This window comes from Tenrec ecaudatus, chromosome 5, assembly GCF_050624435.1.
Source record: "Tenrec ecaudatus isolate mTenEca1 chromosome 5, mTenEca1.hap1, whole genome shotgun sequence".
NCBI classification, from domain to species: domain Eukaryota; kingdom Metazoa; phylum Chordata; class Mammalia; order Afrosoricida; family Tenrecidae; genus Tenrec; species Tenrec ecaudatus.
Window position 1 is genome coordinate 106066103 of NC_134534.1, and position 24421 is coordinate 106090523.

At 40.2% G+C, this 24421-nt stretch overlaps 1 protein-coding gene across 8 annotated transcripts in view; it reads right to left on the reverse strand.

The window, feature by feature from the left end:
• The window catches only part of CDC14B (cell division cycle 14B), a 103404-nt gene that overhangs the window by 59169 nt on the left and 19814 nt on the right, over positions 1–24421 (reverse strand). For 5 of the 8 annotated variants that reach the window (XM_075549810.1, XM_075549812.1, XM_075549808.1 and 2 more), the window contains exons 2-4: positions 18903–18993; positions 17984–18059; positions 13976–14068 (exon numbers count right to left, since the gene is read on the reverse strand). In XM_075549810.1, coding sequence (XP_075405925.1) covers positions 13976–14068; positions 17984–18059; positions 18903–18993 — 260 coding nt within the window. Of the gene's footprint in view, positions 1–13975; positions 14069–17983; positions 18060–18902; positions 18994–20148; positions 20617–24421 lie in introns of those variants that run through there. The other 3 variants (XM_075549811.1, XM_075549815.1, XM_075549813.1) reach the window with 3 other exon arrangements.

A 24421-nucleotide genomic window follows, 5' to 3' on the forward strand; every position in this document is an offset into this window, starting at 1 on the left:
TAATCCACTCTGCTTTGAGAAGGCAGCTCTTCCTGAGTCATATTTTGAGTGCTTTTGAACCTGAAGGGCTCAGCTTCGGGCACTCTGGCACTCCGGTGCTTTTCATGAGGTTCACGGTATCTGACAATGTCCCACTGTTGTCCGAAAGGTTTCAGCAGCTAACTCCTTTGAACGGGATTGTCTATCCCCTCTTCACAGTCTTCTCTTAGTCTGGAATCTCTGCTGAAACTGTTCACTTTGGGTGACACTGCTTGTGTTTGTAATACGAGTGACAGCAACACAGAAAAACATAAGCCACAATAGTATGATGAACTAACAAATAAATGGGAGCTCAAAGAGATAGGTTGAAGAAAATGTATGGATTCAGAGTAAGTCTATTTACCCAACTCTCAAAAGGAATATTTGCTAGTAATGCATTAATTTTACACATATTCATCCTTCCTAATTCAAAAGGCCTTCCCAAATAAAATTATTCTAAATGTGTTACTCATGAGTCCTACAAATGGCTCCTTATTAACAAAAATCTCAAATTAGTAAATGCTAAATCAATGCTATTTTATGATGTGTCACTGTGCTCCTGGTCATATGGAAGTGAGGTACTACTATAAAATTATTTTGGTATATTTTCACATGAAGTTACGTATATAAAATTGTTGTTGATGTTGTGAACTACCATTGAGTTATAGTGATCCCCTGCACAAGAGATTAGACCATTGTGCGTCACACAATGAGTTGGTTAAAATTCATTATCCAATTTTCTGGCAGTAAATCACCAGGTCTGTCTTCTTAATCTTAGCTTGGAAGCTCCACTGAAACCTGTTCATCATCACAGATACGCATGCAAGCCTCCACGGACAGATCTATGGGTTCACTGAACCCCGGTCTCTTGCATCAAAGGCAACAATTTGACCAATGACCCATCGCTGCCCTCTTTTAAAGAATGGCTACTCTAATGCCACATTAATGGATGAAAATAAAGACACTAAACGATGAACAAGGAAGACATGAAGCAGGCAGATTTCAGAAGGCCCATGGAGTCTATTCCTCTGGCATTCCCTCCCGAGTCTGTCTCTCCCATCTGTTTAACACACGATCACTTCTGAATTCCATCCTAAAGACTTGGCGTGGCTTCTGTTTTGTTCTCTCGTGATGGTTGGGTAAGTCGGCTGCCATTTCATGAGGGCACTGGAGCAGCTCAACAGGGCGAGGGACTTGGTTTCTCCCAACAACCAGCACTCTTCACTCAGCATGCCAACGAGCCACCTCAGAAGGGGACCCTCCAGTCCTACCAACCCTGTCGATTACGGTAGGCCCGGGAAGATCCAGAACCAGAACTACCCAGTTTAAACCCCTAACTCCACAGAAACTAAGTGAAGTAATGGTCACTGTGGCTTTCAGTCACTATCAAAACCAAACCAAACCCACTGCCGGGGAGGCGATTCCGAGGCAGCAGCAGCTAACTATCAGGGTACCACACTAAAGACGCAGCAAGGAAACAGTCGTTTACGTTTGTTAAAAGTGGATGAATAATGGAATAAATCTTTTTTTAATGGATGAATAAAACAATTTCACAGGTGCAGGTATAAATGTAAGAAAGGATCACTCTGAAAGATTAAATAACAATTTCACAAGAAGAATACTTTGGTACAAAATGCCTGAGAAGTCAGTACAACAAAAATAGCTGTTGCGTCTATTCCAACTCACAAGGACTCTATAGGACAGAGTAGAATTACCCCACACCATTGCCCAGGCTGTTATCTGTACAGACAGACTCATCTACCTCCAACAAAGCAGCAGGTGGTTTTGAACTCCCCACCTTTGGGTTAGCAGGCAAGCACTTATACCACTGTGACACCAGTCCATTAGAAAACCACAGTAGTACAATCAGCATGACAGAAATAGAAGAATAAACATCCATCTCACAATAAACGGGGGGAAGCACAGATAGTTGGAGGGAGGGCAGGCCACACTTAGGGAAGTACATGAGAGCCCAGCATAAAGAAGTGGATGGTATGGGGGCGGGGGGGAGGAACAGGGTACGAACCCACCCGGAGGAGAGTATCGGTTGTGTCCCCACAGAACTGGTACATGCATACGGACCCCACCACGACACACCAAACAAGGAGGGCAATGCAAAGTACAGAGGACTATACAAAGAGGCTGGACGACACGCTGGCCCAAACCAGAATTAGGCCGACCCCCACATTTCAAGGCAATACCACAGAAAACGAACACAGATCGTCTGGAGTGGGAAAGGAACTGACCCACCACACCACATCCAGAAGGAAGCTGAAACAAAGGAAGGAGAAAGGACGTAGTGGAGTACACCTGGGTCCACCAAGTCCAAGGACGATAGACCAGCTCGAAGGGCCCATCGTACAGAGGACCATACAGCTGGCCACACTGCTAGATGCGACATCCTGCACCAACACATGGCCCTACACGGGACAGCACCTGAGACACAGTGGGGGATGTGCGACTGAGCTGACCCCGCCACACTGAGGCAAACACTGGGGCATGCAGTGGAGCAGTAGAGGAAGCAGAGCAAAGGGATCCCAAGGGAGTATAAAGGATGGACTTTCGGGCCATGATGTGGCACCTCACAAGTTACATCTAGAAAATACTCCTAAAGGCCAACGAACTGACCTTGAACTACTAGCAATTTTTCTTTTAATTTTAGCTTTTTGTTTTTTCTTTTTTTTTTCTTTTACCTTGTAAATTTTGTGTGTTAGTGGTTTTTCTGATTATCAGCATGTCGGTGTTGCTGCTGTTGAAGCTATCCATGTTCATATGTGCCACTTAGGCACTGTCAAAGTCATATCCATTTGTATGCACATATTACTATGTCAGCAGGTCCACCTAGACAAGATAGGCTGGACAAATAATGAGAGAAGAAAACAACAGGACCAACGGAGGGACATGAGAGCGTGAGAGGTAGGGGAAGGGAGGAGGTGTCACCCAACACAGGGACATGGGAACAGCAAGTGGTTCAAAACCAGAGGAGGGAGGGGAGGGAAGGACTGGTAGGGAGTGCTAAGGGCAAGGTAACTGAGAGGAATTACTGAAACTAGAATGAAGGCTGAACATGGTGGTGGGACGGGAGGAAGGCGAAAGGAGAGGAAAGGAGTAGGAGGCAAAGTGCATACAGAGAATCCTAAATACAGACATGTACATATGTAAATATAATATTTACATTGAACTATTTACAGGCTTGCTTTTTTTTGTTTTGCCTTTTTGTTGTTGCTCCTGTTGTTATAGCTATTGTTTTATTTTTTATTGTTGCTTTGTTGTGCTCAGTCTTGTATTTGTGCATATTATTGTAGCTGCATGTCTATCTGGATGCGGGATAAACAAGCCAGAAGAGACAACAGGAAGACAGTTCCAGGAGGAATATGTGAGAGTGGAAGGCGGGGGAAAGGAAGTGGGTGTTAATAAACCCAGGGACAAGTGAACAAGTGACCGAAAATCGATGGCAAGGAGATCTGGTAGGGCTTGATCAAAAGCAATGTAACCGAAAGGAATTACTGAAACCCAAATGAAGGCTTAACATGATAGTGGGAAAAGAGGAAAGTAAAAGGAAATAGAGGAAAGAACTAGGAGGCAAAGGGCATTTATAGAGGTCTAAATACAGGCATGTATATATGTAAACATACTTATATAGGATGATGGGGAAATAGATCTATGTATATATATTTATAGGTATATATATATTTATAGGTTTAGTATTCATGAAGCACATGGACATTGGGCCTCTACTTAAGTATTCCCTCAATGCAAGAACACTTTGTTCTAATAATCCGGCACTCTGAGATGCTCACCTTCCCGACACGATCGCTAAAGACAAAGTGGGTGCATAAGCAAATATGAAGAAACCTGACAAAAGATATAGTGTCTGGGGTCTTAAAGGCTTGAAGATAAATAAGCAACCATCGAGCTGAGAAACAACAAAGCCCACATGGAAGAAGCACACCAGCCTGTGTCGATGGGATCAGGTATCAGGCATCAAATACCCAGAGCAAAAATAATGTGAATGAGGGGGGGAGTGCAGAGTAGAGGCCCAAAGCCAATTGGACTTCCCTTTACAGAAGGGTCATACGTAGAAGATGGGCCAGTCAGGGTGCAGTATATCTCCGATGAAACCTACAGCTTTCCTCTGGTTCTTTAATGCTTTCTACGTCCTACTATCATGACCTTAATTCTACCTTACAAATCTGGCTAGACCACAGCATGTACATGAGTACAGATGAGAGCTGGAAACACAGGGACTATAGGACAGATAAACTCCTCGGGACCAGTATTGAGTAGCCATACCAGGAGGGGAAGGGGAAAGTGGGAGAGAAAAGGGGGAACCGATCACAATGACCTACCTATAACCCACAATGACCTACGTATAACTCCCTCCCAGGGGGTTGGACAACAGACAAGGGGGTAAAGGGAGACATTGGACAGTGCAAGACATGAAAAAAATAATAATTTATAAATTATCAAGGGTTCGTGAGGGAAGGAGGAAGAGGGACGGAGGAGGAAAATGTGGAGAAAGAAAATGCTTTGAAAATGATGATGGCAACATATATACAAATGTGCTCAAGACAACTGATGCATGTATGGATTTTGGTAAGAGTTGTACAAGCCCCCAATAAAAATGATATAAAAAAAAGAAATGTCAGAATGTTTCCAGAATATTCTGATGACTATTTTCACCTGTTAACCAGATGGCACAGTCTTTCCTATGCCAAGTGCTTTTTAAAAGAGAGTCATTCTTACATGATCTCATGCCTCACTGCTATTTACAGTTGCCTGGTGGCTGTTTGTCCTCCCTACCTTTCACAGACACCTTGGGAGGTATATTCACCCAGGGACTAGAGTGTAGAAAAACTTTGATTATTTATTAATTAAAAAAAAACCCAAAACTTTGATCATCCCACTTGGCTGCAGCCCATCTAGGGTGCTTGCTGTTTGCTGTTTCCTCATGTATTGCTGCCAACTTCATTCCCCTTTGCTCCTCTTATCTTAACTTCTCTCCTGGTCTCATCAACAAATAGCCACTTTAAACCCGTAGACGACTTTGGGTCCAAAATAGTTAAAGCACTTTATAAAACAACACAGGTTGAAAATATTATCATCGAATAGCAAATTACCATGTTTATTTCCCACATATAGTAACTCACACTCATATATATTGCATATAGTGCACATTGGAAACAATGCTTCGGGGCTTGCACTGTTATAAAACTAACCTAGTTACCATTGATTTAATTGCAATCCAGGAACCAGCACAGTGACTACATGCTCCAGTGCTCAGCTGCTAAGAAAAAAGGCTCAGCAGTGTGAGCCTACCAGTCCCAGCAGAAAGATGTGGTAGTTTGCTTCCAGAGATGTATAGCTTTGGGAACTCTATGGAGCAATTCTACTCTGTTCTAATATGGTTGGTATGAGTAGGAAACTCACAGATCAGTGAATGTATTCCTAGAACTCAACCACTATTATAATTTCCAATATAAATTTTAAAAGATGAACTATTACACCGAGGCAAAGCACCGGGGGGGGGGGGGGGGGGGTGCAGCGGAACAACAAGGGAATGGAGCGGCAAGGTCCCCAGGGAATGCTGAAAGTGGACTTCGGGGCCAGGCCGTGGTGCCCCAACAGACTGGACTGGAAAACACTCCTAAGGGCCAGCAAAGGATCCTTGAACTAACTACAAGCTTTTCTTTCTTGATGTGTTTTGTTTTGTTCTTTGTCAGTGGTTTATTGCAGTTGTTTTGTTGTCTGGTTGTATACTAATGCTTTGTTTTCTTCTGTCTTGTTTTTGTGCATGTTATTATCTCCACAGGTCTGTCTAAATAAGACAGGCTGGATGAACTATCTGGAGGAAATACAATGGGACCAACAGTTCCGGGAGGACTTGGGATAGGGGGTGGTGGGGGGGGGTAAGGAAGTGGTGTTAACAAACCCAGGGACAAGGGAAAAACATGGGACCCAAATTGGTGGTGAAGGGTGTGTGTGTGTGTGGCAGGCCTAGTAGGGAATGATCAAGGGTAAGGTTACGTAAAGAAGAGGTATAGCTGTAACCCAGGTGAGGACAGAGCATGATAGTGGGTCAGGAGGAAAGTCAAGGGAAATAGAAGAAAGAGCTAGGAGGCAAAGGGCATTTAGAGGACTAGACAAAGACATGTACATGCAAATATATATATGAGGATGGGGAAATAGATCTATGTGTCTATATTTATAGGTTTAGTATTAAGGTGGCGGAAGGACCTTGGGTCTCTACTCAAGCACTCCCTCAATGCACGAATACTTTCTGCTATTAAATTGGCATTCTATGATGCTCACCCTCCCGACACAACTGCTGAAGCCAAAGAGGGTGAACAAGTAAATGTGATGAAGAAAGCTGATGGTGTCCGGCTATCAAAAGAGATAGTGTCTGGAGTCTTAAAGGCTTGAAGATAAACAAGCGGCCATCTAGCTCAGAAGCAACAAAGTCCACATGGAAGAACACACCAGCCTGTGTGATCACGTGGTCCCGAAGGGATCAGTTATCAGGCATCAAAGAACAAAAAATCATATCATTGGCTGCATACCTCCATGATAGGATCGCCAAGGACAAACGGGTGCATAAGCAAATGTAGCGAAGAAAGCTGATGGTGTCCGGCTATCAAAAGAGATAGTGTCTGGGGTCTTAAAGGCTTGAAGGTGAACAAGCGGCCATCTAGCTCAGAAGCAACAAAGCCCACATGGAAGAAGCACACCAGCCTGTGTGATCACGAGGTGCCAAAGGGATCAGGTATAAGGCATCATCCAAAAAACAAAAACAAACAAACAAACAAAAAATATATATACATATATACCATAATGAATGAAGAGGGAAGTGCAGAGTGGAGACGCAAAGCCCATTTGTCAGCCACTGGAGATCCCCTCACAGAGGGTTCTAGGGGAGGAGATGAGTCAGTCAGGGTGCGATGTAGTACCGATAAAGAAGACAGCTTTCCCCCAGATCCTGGATGCTTCCTCCCCACCCCAACTACTACCATGATCCGAATTCTACCTTGCAGGACTGGATAGAGCAGAGGTTGTACACTGGTGCATATGGGAGCTGGAGGCACAGGGAATCCAGGGTGGATGATTCCTTCAGGACCAGGCGTGTGAGGGGCGATGCTGGGAGAGTGGAGGGTGAGTGGGTTGGAAAGGGGGAACCGATTACAAGGATCTACAAGTGACCTCCTCCCTGGGGGACTGACAACAGAGAAGGGGGTGAAGGGAGACGCCGGATAGGGCAAGATATGACAAAATAATAATCTTTAAATTATCAATGGCTCATGAGGGAGGGGGGAGGGGGGAGCAGGGAGGGATTGGAAAAAAAAGGAGACCTGATGCAAAGGGCTTAAGTGGAGAGCAAATGCTTTAAGAATGATTAGGGAAAGGAATGTACAGATATGCTTTATACAATTGATGTATGTATATGTATGGATTGTGATGCGTTGTAGGAGCCCCTAATAAAATGTTAAAAAAAAACAATTACCAATTAGACTTCCCAATTAGAAACCAATTTAACAAATCCCTAACCAGTAATGTTGTCCTAGAGTTTCTACCTAATTTACAACAATTTTTTTCAAAAATCCAAACCTAAAAAAAAAAGAAAGAAAAATGATGATAATCCAGAGTAACGAGTCATTTTGAATGGAGAACTATACAAGAAGCATTACCAAAGCAATCTAGTAAAACAGAATTTCTGGGGCTAATAAGTGGCCACCAAAATTGATAACAATTAGAATGGTAATGTTGTTATTTTCTTATTCAAAAAGCTGATATAAAGTCCAAGAAAGCATGTAAACAGAAGCAGAAAGAGCAAAGCAAAACTGACATTTAGCGAATGCTTAATTTGTGCCAAATAACTTAAATGAAATTAAGAGCCAGCTCAGTCTGAACCCAAACTTCAAATTCCCATTACATTTTTTGGCATTACAAAATTATTAGTTACATATAATAATGAGCTAATATATTACATTACCTCTACTACAAAATACTTACCACTCATCTGTCAGTTTGTTGTACTGTGGTGGCTTATGTATTACTGTGAAGCTGGAAGCCATGCCACTGGTATTTCAAATACCAGCAGGGTCACCCCAAAATGAGCAGGCTTCAGCAGAATCGCCAGATAAGAATTGACACCAAAGACAGAAGAGGCAATCCAGTTCAAAGGATTAGGCACTGAAAACCTTCTGGATAGCAGTGGAACATTGTCAGACACTGGCAACCTCATGAGCAGCAGTGGAACGCCGTCAGAGAGTGGCAGAAGATGAGCTCCTTTGGTTGGAATGTACGTAAAATACGGCTGAGGAAGAGCTGCCTTCGCAAAGTAGAGTCAACCACAAAGACACACTGGCACAGAGCCATTAGGATTCAAAATGAAAAGAAACCACTGAAAACATCAATTAATAGTTGAAACTTGGGATGTACAAAGTATGAATCCAGAAAAATTAGAAGTCATCAAAACTTAAATGGAACATGATTGATATCCTAGGCATTCATAAGTTGAAGTGGCCATTTGAATCAGACAATCACATGGTTTACTATGCTGGGAATGACAAATTACAGAGAAATGATGTTGCGTTCATCTCAAAAAAGAGTTCAAGATCTATCTTGAAGTACAATGTTGTCTTTGATAGGATGATAGCTATCTACATACAAGGAAATTCAGTCAGCACAATATTCAAAGCAAGAGAGACTGAAGAATTTTACCAACATCTTCAGTTGGCAAAATAGATCACACAGGCAATCAAAATAGCATTGACAGTTATTGGCAATTGGAACACAAAACTTGGAAACAAAGAGGAAGGAATAGTAGTTGGAAAATACAGCCTTGGTGATAGAAATGAAGGTGAAGATTGCAAGATAAGATTTGGCAAGAATTCCTCAGTAATATCTGTTTTCAACAACACAAAAGACAACTATACACATGGGTTTCTTCAGACAGAATAAAAGAAATCAAATTGACTACCTTTGCATAAAAGACCATGGCGAAGCTCAACATCAACTAAAACAAAGCCAGGGCCTGACTCTGGAACTGGCCATCAATTGCTCATATGTAGGTTCAAGTTGAAATTGAAGAAAATTAAAGCAAGTCTACCAGAACCAAAGCATAACCTGGAGCATATCCTAGTAAAAAGATTTCCTCAGTTACGCATTGGGCTGAAATATGCAAGGTCAGCAGTTCGAAACAAGCAGCTGCTTTGTGTAAGAAAGCTGAGGCTTTCTCCTCTCATAGTGGTACAATCACTGTGTGTCACTAAGTGTCAGAATCAACTCAGTGGCAATGAGTGAGTAGAAATATTAATTTGAGCAGTTTGTTTAAAATGGTTGGATGGAGAACTGTACCTATAAATAGTACTAAAATAACACCACTTTAAAATATTAAGTTAAAAATAATAAATGGTAAGATTAAAATTTTTTAAATGTTATTAAATTAAAAGCTTTAAATTTTATGGAGAAAACTATGCATTAGAGAGATCGAATAGTTAGCACCTAATCCAATGACCATTCTTAGAATCATTCATGTTAATTCAGTTACTACGTTTTCTGATATGATGTAACATCTACTATGAATATTTTCTTAAAATTTTGAAATGTGCTTCCATAAATGTCAAATCCAGTAAAACCCATGAGCAGTTTTACTCTGTAACACCTGTGGTAACCATGAATCAGGAAACATTAAAGATATAATGTATATAAGTCCTGCTTCTGTAATTATAAAATGGTATTTTATTTTTAAAAGGAAATATTTAAATTTCCCAAAATTTAGATAGTTTTATACATGACATCATTTTTAACAAAAGGATAGAAACAAAGGTTCAAGCTTCTCTTTTTCAAAATGCTCTAATCATGAATGTTTCGGAAAGAACTTACTTGTACACTTAAAATCTCATTTGAAATGACAAGATAAATACTCCAAAATTTTCTTGGTGTCATATGCAAATAAACCGACCACTGATTTGTCAGAGAACAGGTGAGTAAACTTACTTAATAAAATTATTCAGATTTTGTAATAAAATAAAAAAACTAGTATGTACTTTATATAGTGTTTATTCATACTTAACTATTACACACTTTAAAATTCATCATATAGCTACTTGATTTTTTAGCTTGACCTAGTAAACTTTTAGCTTCACTGATCTGGGCTGCTGTGTAAGGAGATTCTCCTTTATCTGGGTGGCTTTTCAAGAGTATAATTCATGATGAGCAGCTACTGCTTCTTTCTTTATTGACCACTGGGCTTTTTTTTTTCTTTATTGATAGTCTGGCTTATACCCAGTATTAAGCTGCCTCCAATTTTATCATCTCGGAGTTAAATTCTATCTCTAGAAGAGGAAGATTTTGGCAGACTTGAAAAAATTTGTTTTGTTTGAGGCTCCAGATGTTTTTATTTTTTAAGTGTTTTATTAGGGGTTCATACAACTCTTATCACCATCCATACATACATCAATTGTGTAAAGCACATCTATACATTCATTGCCCTCATCATTTTCAAAGCATTTGCTCTCCACTTAAGCCCTTTGCATCAGGTCCTCTTTTTTTCCCCCTCCCTCATGAGCCCTTGATAATTTATAAATTATTATTTTGTCATATCTTGTCCTGTCCAATGTCTCCCTTCACCCCCTTTTCTGTTGTCCATCCCCCAGGGAGGAGGTCACATGTAGATCCTTGTAATGGGTTCCCTCTTCCCAACCCACTCTCCGTCTTCCCTGGAGGCTCCGCATGTTTTGTGGCTGGCCAAAGCTAATGACCTGCAAGCTCTGCAGCACAGCAGTGCGACTGCTACCCCTGTACTTGCCCCTGCCGACTCCACAGGCTTCAGCCACCCGGGTGTCTCACACTTCTATCGGGAAAGTGTGTACGTGTGTGTATATACATATGAATAACTCAATTATCTTATGTTCTTATTGCGGTACACACAAAACAATTTAGTCTCACTGTAATTCATAACCAAAGATGCTATCATTTCAGATGATTAAACTGGTAAAACTACTTACCATGCCACATAACATGCAATACTTTGAAATACAGATTAGAAAGCTGAAGTCACTTTCTATACCAAATATGATATATAGCCAGCTAACAAAGGATTAAATGAGGCATGTCAACTCCTATTTTAAATATCTGTAAATTCTCACTTGTTTTTAAGATGAAAAAGTGGAAGTTCTAAATTTACTCATACCCGCTCTTCTTTCCATGTTATGCCCTTACATGTATACAAAGATCGACAGAGAAATTTTTTCAAAGGTCTTAAAAAGGCAGATAAATATTTGGAATATTAGTCCATTTGGAAACCTTCTTTCCTCAAGATTCTTCCTCTGTATTTTTGTTTTAACAGTTCCATACCACCATCTGAGTCAGTCACTAACAAGCCTATTTATTAAGGAATAAAAAGTTCCTTAACTCAAAAGATTATCAGGGACACAGATAATGGATAGAGAATTCTCAGCCATCTCTATAATCTAAGGGGATTTCATTAATGTCCTTCAGATCAGAGCAACTTCCCTTTCTTACAGGAAGCAACCTTTGTACATATTTTGAGGTTGTCATATTGTATCTTGATACTCTTTTTCTACTATTAATAAAGTCCCTTTGCCTTAAAAGTTTTTCTCCTGTTTCCTCGTCCAGTATCATTACACCTCCAAACCCAAACGTTAGCGGGTGAGTCATGGCTCAAAGACTTGTTACCACCAAGAACTGTAATTTTCCTGCCAAATTGATTTTTAACTGATCAGAGGAATGAGCTCAGGTTCAAATTACCTAACCAATCAAATCGGTACCAACCTAACAGTATAAAACCCTGGAAGTGGAGAGGAAATTCTAAACATACATACATACACACAAACACACGTAATAGATTTAATTACAGGAAAATAAATTTCCATAGACCAAAGTACAACCACAAATAAAGTTAAAAAGTCAATCCCAAACTGAGAACAAATACGCAAACAAAATTTCAGTAGATCTGTCAAGGAGTTATATTCCTTCTACTAGTTAAATTTTTTTTCTTAAAGATTCATTTATAAAATTATCAAGTGTTTTGTTTTTTTGCAGGCATTGATTTATCACCATGTTTATTACTACTTTCTACGGTGTTGTTCAAGATTCTGGGACCTCGAGGTTCTACCTTCTTGATAGAGCCCATCACCCCACACACAATGAATTAGCCCAAAGCAGCCGAGACAGACGGACTGCTTTGAGAGTTATGCTCAGGAGCACTTTCCTTAGCTGGACTGGTTCCAGCCACCCAGCTTCTCCCTTGCATGGTGTACTGGGCAAGAGAAAGAAGGGTTCCAACAATCTGCCAGGCCAAAAGCTCCTTCTCTAGTGGTCACGAGGGTCCCCTTTATACCTCTAAGGACCCAGGAACTCTAGCTGTATTCTTTTTTTGGTAAAGCTGTCATTACTTACTCAAATCTACGGATTCCTTTCTCCAGCGACTGCTGACATAATAGGACTAGATGCCCAGTTACACAGGGCATATCCCACATTCTCTTATTCTTTCCTGAGATCCTGCACAGGTCCTTTGAGCAGTTTTTGATTAGTTTGTATGTGTTGGTTTTTGTTGTTGTTGTTATTATTGTAGTGAAACATCAGAAGAGATGAAGACACAAGCAATAAAATCTGGATAAGCATATATCATTATAAATCGTAATCTAAAATGTTTCATACTTTAAGGAATGATCATTATACAACTTTAAGTTATCACAGAAACTTTTCTTAATTACTTTTTTTTAATTACTTTTTTGAACACAAACAAGAAACTAAATTAAATCAAAAAGACTTTAATCATTGTTGTTAATGATAAACCTTGGTAGGGCAAAATGATACAAATTCGAGGTGCAATTTCATTAACTTTTGGTGTAATCTATACATTCCAGATGATTAGTCTATAAAAACCAAACCAAACTTACTGCCATTGAGTCAATTCCAATTCCTAGCGACCCTATAGGATAGCAAAGCGCTGTCCCTGTGGGCTTCTGAGATTGTATACCTTTATAGTGGGGAGTCTCATCTTTCTCTCATGGAGCAGCTAGCTAGCTGGTGGTTTCAAACCACTGACTTTGTGGCTAGCATCCAAACACATCGCCCACTATGCCTTCAGGGCTCCTTTTCAAACCATAAGCCAGAGGATGTGATAGAATTAAGTGGCAAGTTGGGGGGAAATGTCCATCTTAAAAGCTCTGAAAATGACCCTTTTTACCTAAGAGATATGTATATATGATGGGAGATACATCTACCAACTATTCTCCACTGAATAAAGCAACTAGCTTTCTTTTTCTTTTTTCTTTTTTTTTGAGTAGCAAGCTTTCTTACCACCAAAAAGACTGGAAAAACTGATTGAGTAGGCACTAGACAAAATCTTACTCCTTAAAAAGCAAAGCTTTTTCATTATATTTGTCAATAAATTAAAGTCATAATCCTTATGTAAATACTGGCTATACTGAAGCATACTTTGAATGATCCCGATAAGAGCATTTAATGGCATAACCATACATAGCAGGTAATCCACATTCCTCCAGCATTGCCAAAACACATCCTGCTAGATGTTTAGAGGAAAAGAACAGAGATGCCCTTAACCACATTTTTAGGAAAAACTGCCTGAGTTTGAGTTTCAACGTACTCTTACACCATGTGGCACATTATGCTATTTTCTATTCCTTTATTTTTTTTAAATCTATATTGTTTTGATCCCACGAAAATGCTTTTACAGCTCACTAAATGGACCATGTATCAATAAAACACTGCTGTGGGAAGGCATTACTATCTAACCTGAAGTTATAACAGAACTTTTTTCAAAATAGTTGGTCAATTTAATTTTCAAAAAGCTAAACATATTCTACGGGAAGGAAATCAAGACATTCTGGCAGAAAATTTAATTCCAAAACCCCAGCTGCAAATGTAAAGTGCCACTGTTGTGTACCTGTTTGAAAAACAAAGTACTTACCATATAACATCCCACAAGGAACGCAGCATTTGCTTGTTTTCGCTGATCAGAGCCAGTAAAATGAATAATTTTCTTCCTAATCATTGTAATGGACTGAATAAAAGTGAGTAACAGTTAGTATTTTCCTTCTAATTTCCAGTTTATAAAAGTTTTATTTTATTTGAAAAATAAATTTGAATTATCACAATGTATAAGTATTCATATTAGCAAGAACATAGAAACAATAACTTTGCTCCCCCAAACTGCAACGTAAACTATTGTGACAAGGAGAGAAAAAAATAGCTCCGCTAAATAAATGCTTTATGTTCCTACAATTTTGGAAATTTCAGTAAAGGCTAACACATGTATCTTCTCAGAGAAGATAATATCCTTATTAAAGAGTAAAGATCATATGAACACAAGCATGTTAAAAGCATAGACTGCTTCTGAAAGAATACACAAGAGGAAAAAAACGTTGGGAGCTAACTTCCTCCTTCCTTTCACTACTGTTCAATTAAAAAAAAATCCATTCCCAACACCTTACAATTAAAATCAGATTATTTACAGCCACTGAGATCACTATAAACACAGAAAATGTAAGCATGAGAGAAGATTGTGGGAAAATTGAAACCTGCTGGCCTCTCTCACTGCCATCCAGTCTATTCTGACTCCTAGCAATCCTCCAGGGCAGAATACAACTGTGGGTTTTCAAGGCTATAAACCTTTCCGAAAGTAGTCTTATCTTTCTCTCAAGAGCAGCTGGTAGTTAGGGAATGCTAACCTTGTGGTTAGCAGCCCAATGCTGTGGGGAAAAAGTTGGAAGTTCTTCATAAAGGTAAACAGAATTAACATATAACTCACCAATTATGGGTAAATAACAAAGAATTGGGGTTATTCATAAGAGATTTTTAAGTACAAATAAGTAAGAGTATTTACCCGTAAGAGTACCTATAATGGATACCAAATTTCCTTTTGGAATGATGAAAATGTTTGGAAACTAGAGATGATGGCTGTACAACTGAAGGGTGTACCTTATAGGGTTAATTCTATGTGACGTGAATTTTATTGTAAATGAGTGGATAAACAAGCACAGGCAAACACAATCCACAGTTAGATGCCAGGAGAGTAAGTAACCCTGAAGTATTGGTTCAGAGACAGGAATTGAAAATGGCCTTTAGTGGGACCCTTCTGGGTGATTAACTAATATTCTAGATGATAATTACCCATGTATAAGGGGAATTTTTGAAGTGAGTGGAAAATTCCATTACTTTATAGTCAGCATGTAGACATAACAGAGATGTACATATATTTACAAGTAGATTATATAATTTAAAGGTTAAAAATAAAAAGGATATGTACAAATTTTTTAAGCATCTAGAAGTTAATAATAAAGGAATACACGATTTGTTAGCACTTATCCCCACGCCCACCCCCAGCAGTACTTCTTTAACTTCGGTGGAAATGGATCCCGGGAAAGGTAAAGACCTGGACAGACTCAGCATGTGTTCTTTGACATCTGTGAGTCCGGTAACAGTGTTTCACTGATAAATGTCTACACATTTCCCATTAGTTGTTTACATGAAGTAAGAGATCCAAGCTAATTTACAAACAGCCATGAAGCAGCACAAGCATAGGCCACTCTGTGTTCAAACTCTAGGGAAGTCTTTTTTCCTTGTTAACTGAATAACCCCGAAAGTCTTCACTGCTATGGAATTAATCTCAACTCCTAGCAACCCACATACACTGCTAGTGGAATTTCAAAATGGTACAACCACTACGAAACACGGTATGACACTTCTGCAGAAAGCTAAAAATAGAAACACCCTATCACCTAACCATCCCACTCTTAGATACCTATCCTAGAGCAATAAGAAGAGTACCACGGAATATGCACATCAATGCCCAGTGCTGTATTACTCACAACTGCAAAAAGCTGTAAACAATATACATGTCCATCGACACATACATGGACAAATGTGGTACATGTATGCAATAGAGAATACAATGACAAAGAAGAGGGATGAGTCCATGGAACACAACTTGGATGAATCTGGAGGGCATTATGCTGAGCGACATAAGTTGATTATAAAAGAACAAATCTTATATAAAGCCACTTTTATAGAAAGTAAAGAATAGGCTTATACAAAGAAAGCAACCTTGTTTGAAGGTTACTAAGGAAAGAGAACATGTGTTACATATCTGTTCATACATATCATAGAGCAGGCAGAAAAGATGAGGCTTTCTACTCCCATAAAGGGTGACAGTCTCAGAAAGTAACAGGAGTAATTCTATCTTGTCCCATAGGGTTGCTCTGAGTTGGCATCAAATCGATGGCAGTGATCTCAATAACAGAGCACCTAGGGGACAGTTATGGAAACTCCTCACACTGATCCAAACACCTCGCCCCACTAACTCACTGTGTTCAAAAGCTAAGCACCATAGTCTCAGGGACATGTAAGTTAACCGACCTTACACAATTCATAAACAACGGTCTACATTCTAACTTGGTGAGTAGCATTCAGGGTCTTACATTAAGTCACCTAAGATATAACTATTGATCTCTTCACTCAGAGGGGAAAAGGTAACTGAAGGGAACCAAAGACTCAAGGAAGCAATTAGACTCATGGCCCACAGAAAGCAGAGCAGTTCTCTAGCTAGAGACCAGAAAAACTAAATGGTGCCTACCTACCAATCACTCTAGGAGGGACATGATAGAAGATCCTGGTTAAAGTGGGAGGAAAATGTAGAATAAAACTCAAAATCAAGACTAAAGACTAGACTTATAGGATTGATAAAGACAGGAAGAACTCCCAACTACTGACCTAAGCTCTCCTTTCAAACTACAAGTGAAGCCACACCCAGAGGTCAAGTTTCAGAGACAATAATGCATTGACCTATAAACTGTAACACATGTGAAGAATGTGTTCTTAGATTAATCAAGCATATAAAATTCCAGGACAGCTTGTGCTCCAGAGCAAAGTGGAGAAGGGGAACCAGAGGGCCAACAGGAAGCGGAGGGTGCAGGTGGGAAGGTGCTGACACAGTGCCGGGGCAGCAACCTACATCACAACATCATTTATGTATCAATTTTTGAATGGGAAAATAATGTACGGTATAAGCTCTTACCTAAAACACAATAAACGTCCCTCTAGAAAAAGATAAACTTCAAAAAAAATCACCTGAACAAAATAGGGTGAGGAAAGGGGGTTATGAGAAACAGCTAACATGAACTATGGCAACAGGATAATAGTTTCGAGGAAATTATTTTTATTTCCTGTCCTGTGTGATGGTGTAAATGTGTACTTTGTGATAAATCAATGTGAATGAAACACTTGGGAAGTATGTGATATTTCACAATTTTTAAAAGTGTATTTTAAAAACACATATAAAATTCTTTGAATAAAGTTTTTTAAAAGCACCTACTCCCAAATTAATTTTTGTAGTGACTAAATTGGAACTTCTTAGAATAACTACTTCATATTGGGCATGGCCAATAATTTAATTTTCTTTTTTTTCCCCACAAATGAATGCGGTCTAAGTTATAACACAGAAATGTACTTCTGCAACTCAGTGACAGCACCTTACAGATAGTGGGGTTGCCTTTGTTTTTCTTGCTCATTAGTGATACGGGCAAAGGGTCATGGTAAAAAGTCATGAACGTTTCAAGATCACAGTGGAGGTGCTAGGCAGCACTCGATCGAGGGGAAAGGGAGGCAGAACAATGATCAAATCAAAGGATGAGTTCCTATAGCTGGGTGTCCGTTTCATTAGGCGAGATAGTAAGAGAGCTACTGGATTACCCAATTTCCACATTGGATATTTTGATTATTTTCAATATCACCAACCTAAATGGCCACACTTAACTTGTGTAATCAAAACTCTGAGAGACAAATAAATTTATACACTATGACTTTATAAAACAAAACAAAAACCAAAACCACATATATCCTAAATACAACTGCACTGAAAACTAATGACCACACCAAGATGGATTACTTAAGGCAAATCTTAAGTTAAAAAAAAATTTACCTTTAATTTCTTATTTATCTTGCAACAATATCTGTAAACCATTGCCAGATTGAGTGGTCCAAAATCTGCGTAGAAGCTTTAAAAATGAAAAACAAAAATGCATATGTATATTCTATGTGCTTTAAATATAAGTGCTTTTGTGAGATTACAGGTCAGATTAAGATAAGTACATACCAAATTAATATATCATAAAGCATAAAGTTACTGCCTGATTCATGAAAAAAAGCTATTCTGGCAAACCTCTATAAAATGTAATTAGTTAAATTCTTGATTTATATAAAATGAAAATACCTTCAAAATAAAAAAGCTGGGGTTTTTTAAACATATTTTTCCATTGTAAAAGAAGACAAAAAACATGGTCTTACTTTAGTAAGGTAGTCTGGAGTTCTTTTGCAGTGCAAACTATTAGAATGTCAAACACACGTGCTGCAATTTAAGGAGGCTTCCATTTCAATATTTTCCCTCTTAGGGATATATTTTATTACCAGGAGTTTAAAAAAATAGTATCCTACAAATTTCAACTAACAAATTTGTAATTTTCCAAGTCTATCCTATTTATAAAACATTACCTCCAGTTTTCAAAATACAGAGTACTCAACAGAAACATGGGTTAAAGGAGACAGCAGACAGTGTAAAGATACGAAAACAATAATAATTTATATTTTTTCAAGGAGTCATGAGGGTAGGAAAGTGGAGGAGGGAGGGAAAAAAGAGCTGATACCAAGGGTTCAAGTGGAAAGAAAATGTTTTGGAAATGATGAGGGCAATATATACAAATGTGCTTGATATAATTGATGTATGGATTGTTATAAGAGCTGTATGAGCCCCCAGTAAAGTGATTTATTAAATTTTTTTTAAAAGAAAAGTCCAGGAAAAAATATAAAGTCCTCAATCTTTAGAAAAGCAAGTTAATACTCACTTCTCATATTCAAGTTCGTTATCTATGCAGAAATAATGTAGGTTTGACGCACTCTTTGGTCTACTGTAGAGAATGGCAAAACAAAGGCGATCTGAAATGGAAAAATTGTAATGTTCCTTCCTTCACTTTATTAAATAAAAGCATTTCATATATCATGATGCAACTCTTTTCAGAGTAACTCAAATTTTTATTTGTGGGTGGGGTAGCGATGGATAATTTAAAAATATTCCAGTGGTTCATCATAGCTATGAAAAAATTATTTAAAGAAGTAATTGCCTTTAACTATAAATTTCAATGACTTTTCAAGTAACCAGTATGGTTTGTTTTGTGGAGGAACCTCTCATCATAAATTTTAGTTTCCCTGGAGTAGGAAATTTTTGCAAATGAGAGCATGTATTATAATACGGCTAATCATCAACCTTAAATTAAGCTTGTGTTTTTTGCTATAATGTGTATTCAACTCATCCTGAAGCCAAATAAAAGAAAAATTATATTCTTAAAATTGCTAATTGCCCCAAAATCAACATTTACAGAACCTCAACAACAAACCATGTTTAAACTGTTCCTAGGGATCACCACTTTCTCTGTGATTCATAATCACTATTCTTGTTTCTATAATCGGCGTCAAGGAGACGTGTCTAAGCGATGAGGTGATCGTGCGCTCATGACTGTGGTCTGGAGACAAGTAACCAGGAGGGTAGTGGGTAGTAATGCTCGGAACCTCCACCCTTCTGCCCTAAAAAGAGTTGCCAAAAATTTTATCAACAAAATGATGCCATCCGCAATAGTTAGCCATCATACTAGTAGAGCTAGAATACCTTACCCTTAGCTTGCCTCATAAAAATATAATCGCACACACATAATGTGGAGTAAAAAGAGAATGAACACCAGCGGGCATCCTTTCTCTGCAATGTGATTTTTAAAAATTGTTTAGTCTGTCATTCAAGTCACGAGGTATTCATTTCCTAGCAAATTCAACGAGAGTTTCTGCAACCACCAACACGCCAATGGAAGGCGGGGCTTTGGGTCCCCCGCTATGCGGCCCTCTGACCCCCGTGCCCATGGGCGCGTTCCCACTGCCCACCCGTCAGTGGACGCAGGAGCCCGCGGCCGGGGTCGGGCGTCCCAGGACCCCCGCCCCGGCGGTGGAAACCCTCCATGCCTGCGCCCGGGCTTCCCCAGCCCGGCGCCCTTTAAACCCAGGGTGCGGGGGGAGGGGAGCGGGGAGGGGGCGCCCCGGCCTCACCTCGGATCACTTCCACCACCAGCGGGGTCCCCGGGCCCTCCCGGCTCATGGCTCGGCCGCGTCGGGAAGGAAGGGCCAGCTGCTGGGAGAGGAGAGGCGAGGCCGCGGCCACACCCCGAAAGTTCACGAGACCAAGTTTAAAGGGCTGCGCCCCGTTCGCGAAGGCACCCCTCGGGGCCGACCCTGACCACAGCCCGCCCGCCACTGACGCCGCCGGTCACGGACCGACCAGGGGCCAGCACCGGAAGTCCCAAACGTCTCCAAAGAGCCCCAGAAGGGAGCCGGCGCCAAACGAGCCAGGGGTGGGCAACACGCCCCCGAGGCACTTCGCGCCTCGGCCTGCCCTTCAGGGATGCGGCGCCCCCGGCACCCTCGCCCCTAAACTCTACGCAGTGTCGGACGCCCAGCCAGCGCGTCCGAGCGGCCGACAGGGGTGTTGGACCAGAGAGCATCTTGGAAACCGCGTGAGGGCCGGATGCGAACTCAGAGTGCTGGAGGGCGAGCCCGGGGGAGCCCGCCGGCGGCCTGGGACACCGCGCCCCGCCCCGCCCACGGCCGAGTGCGGCCCTCCGGTGGCAGCCACCAGGGGGCGCTGCAGCCGTGGCGACGTCCGCCCAGCCGACGCCCCGCGCAGGCCGGCGCGGCCAAGCGTCGGGACCTGGCGTCGTGCATCTTCAGGCACCAAGAGCCACCTCTCGGCGTGGCCACCAGGTGAAGATCGGCTGGGGGCAGACTTTGAACCTGATACCTTCCAAATTGTTCACAATTTAAAGGTACGCCTAAACTTCCTTTAAAGAATGGACTTCCTCTTCTTAAAAGTATTTATAAAAATTCTGGTACAGTATGACTTAAAATGTTTTAATCTATAAGAATTGTACGAGTTCCCAATAAAATGATTTAAAAATGTTTATAATTTACATCGAAAAACACCATGACTCTTAATTTTGCTCCATACAGTAGTGTGCTAGGATTGTGGTTTTCATTCATTCCCTCCTTTATTTTTTTAAGTTTCCTACAGAAAGGTGTCACTTCGAAAAATCCATTAAAAGTTTTCAATGACGCTCCATTCAAACCCCAAAGCCATAACTTTTCCCAAACACTCTCTTTATAATCTGGGAAAACACAGAGCAAGCCTACTACTGTCCAGTCAACTCCAGTTCACAGAGACTCTAGGGCACAGCAGAGCTGCGCATTCCCGCGGTTTCTGAGACTGTAAACTGTAAACGCTTACGGGAGGCTAAGCCTCATAGTCCTCCCCATAGGCTAGGATAGGGGCTTTATGGCTCACCTTCCCCACCGCAATCTAAAATGGTCAGAGGCTACTGAAACTGCAGGTGAGTATGCAGGAACCCTTAGTCTCTGCATTGCACCTTTTGTGAAAATTTAAAAAAAAAAAACTAAAACCTGGGAGAAAATACTTGTAACTTATTTAACACCGCTCTAACCAAATGAGCATGGCTAACCAACCACTCATGCTATCTAACCCTGATACTGATGAGTGTGCTGGGGGCATGGAGGGAGAACTCCTTTAGGTTTTTTCCCCTTAATGTAAGCAATTCAATAGAAAACTAAAGTACAAAAAAGGCAAGTCATTGAAAAATATAGGTGACCAAAAAACGTGTAAGCTGTTTAGCCTAATTAGTAGTTAGAAAAATGAAAAATAAGAGGATTTCACTTCACATGATCAAAATTTTAGCATATTGATCAATTATAAAAACACTGAAGAAATTGCTAATTTTATACAAAGACGATGGGATAGAGGCCCTCAGGTAGTCTGTCAGTAAGTATTATGTACAAACCCTTTTACCCAGCCCAAATTCCTTCTTGATATTTAAATACAGACCCTAAATCACCGCCAGGGACTCTAAGAAACATTTGAAATGCTGTTAATTATACTGTTGTCTGCAGTAAAACCAACAGAAATCACAATAGTCATCAATAAAATAATTACAACCTTAATAATTATATAATCACTGATAGTCATGTGATACATGGATGAAGGTATTTCTACTGTAGATGAATGTAAAATAAATACAACAGATATGTGAAAAAATGATAAAACAAAACATTTCTACAGGTAAATTTGTATGTATGAAAATAAATTTTAAAACAACTGTAAGAATATGCCCAACAAGCTATTAATAATACTGGTTACCTATTCGGATCTCAAAAAAAAAATCACTGCCATGGAATTAATTATGACTCATAGCAACCTTACAAGGACAAAACAGTACTGCCCTCTTGAGTTTCTGAGAATTTAAATCTTTTCAGAAATTTACAGCCTCACATTTCTCCAAAGGAGCAACTGATGCGTTTGAACCTTTGATTGTGGGTAACAGCCCAATGCATAGCCCAGCACACCACCAGAGTGAGCTCCTAATCTTTTGGGATACAGGGTCAGAAAGGAAACTTTTACTTTACTGGTGTTACCTGGGTATTTCATTATAATTGAAAATAAAAGAAAATGACACCAGGAGGTCCTCTAGCTGGTGAGCGGGCATGTCTTACATGCATCCCCCGTCCTCCTCCCAACCTCAGCGTGCCACTTGCCAGTTACGTGTAGTGGAACAAAACAGCTTCTTTGATCTCGGGCCCGTTTAGTCAGAACAGGACTGATATTCCCCTTGCAGACTAGATGACAGTTAATTTACTTCAAATGACATACACAAGTACATATAAAATGTAAACAATTTTCATCCGGGGCAGTTGCTTTAATCGGAGGCTCACACTCTAGAGGCGGATTGCTGTTATTAAAGCAAGAAAATGGCATTCCAGAGGCTATAATGTAGTTTCTCTGTCATCTACTTTCTTGGAGAATATATCATTAAAGTTCTAAATGCTCTAAATAAGTGGAAGGGGGTGGGGGTATTGGCAAATTTAGTAATTGTTAGTATAATGGTTATTAGAAATGGGCTCTGATTGGGGATGTTAGTGATGTATTAGACAGCCCATATTTTAAAGACAGTCTACAGTTCACAGATACTCCCCCCACCCTTGCATGAATGGCTCATAATATTGTATGTGGCATATCGAGAGAGTATTTGAGACTGAATTCTAGATACCTGCCCTGACCTCCCCTCCACAGAAAGGCTAAGTGATATCAACTAAAAAGGTAAGAGAGTTCTGTACCCCAACTGCTGTCATGTATGCGAGAAGTGAGCCTTTCATAAAAGGAGTCATCAATGTGAATCTTAAAGGACAGGAGTACCAACTGTTTCATACCTACTTGCTATGTTTACTTAATAAATGACAGGGTTTTTTTGGGGGGGGGTTCCCTTTAATCTAGCTTTCATTTAATTTGATAGCAAGATTGAAGGGAAATAGCTAATCTCGACCTACATATCAGAAAGTACTAAAAACAGTACATGACCACATTGGCTCATACTGATCCATATCTATCAGAATGTTCTTTTAAGGAAGTCCCCAAGTGTCATAAACTACTACTGCCCCAAAGGCACCTGAGAAGGGCAGGGCCAGTGATCTGCTCCTGAAAGGTCAATGACTTGAAAACTCTAGGGAGAAATAAGAAGAGTCTGTCCTTCCTGAAATTTTTTGGCCCACGGTCACAGAAGTCAGAATCCTGATCCACATGGAGGAGAAATCCTACGGAATTAGGTGAAAACATCACTTGTCAGCAAGCAGATATTCTACTATGATCATAAACTGAGAACCGAATTTTTCTACGTATTAAATATTTCAAAGGGAATAAAAAATAATTTGTCTTACTTTAGATTTCTTGACAGGGATGGAAACAATAACTTACTTATGAATTCTTATACATAATTTACTTTCTATGATATTAATAATACAATAATATTTAGGACAAAGCACAACTCTAGGCAAGCAGACATATCTGTAAGTAATTTTCCCCTATCAGGGAGATAAGAGAATGTCACCTATCAGGGAGATTAAAGCCTTATTATAATTTAGCTGTGGTTGGGGGGGAGACACAGGAGAGCAGTAAGAGCACCCAGAAGGAATCATTGTGTCCTAGTGTACTACTCATCTAGTGGCTAACTACAAGGTCAGCAGTTTCACCAGCTACTGCAAGGGAGGCAGACAGGCCCTCTGCTCTCATAAAGATTTAGAGCCTCAGGAAGCCTGGATGGGGTGCCTTTAAGTTGGGATCAATTCGATGACAAGTGGGTATGAAGTAAAATAAAGGAGGTAACAGCAAAAGTTCTGAGGGGTAATGTAGAAAAGATATAGGATAGCCTGTAAGCACATGATGCGAGCCCTGAGGCTGTGTGAGGTTAAACGCTGGCCTGCTAAC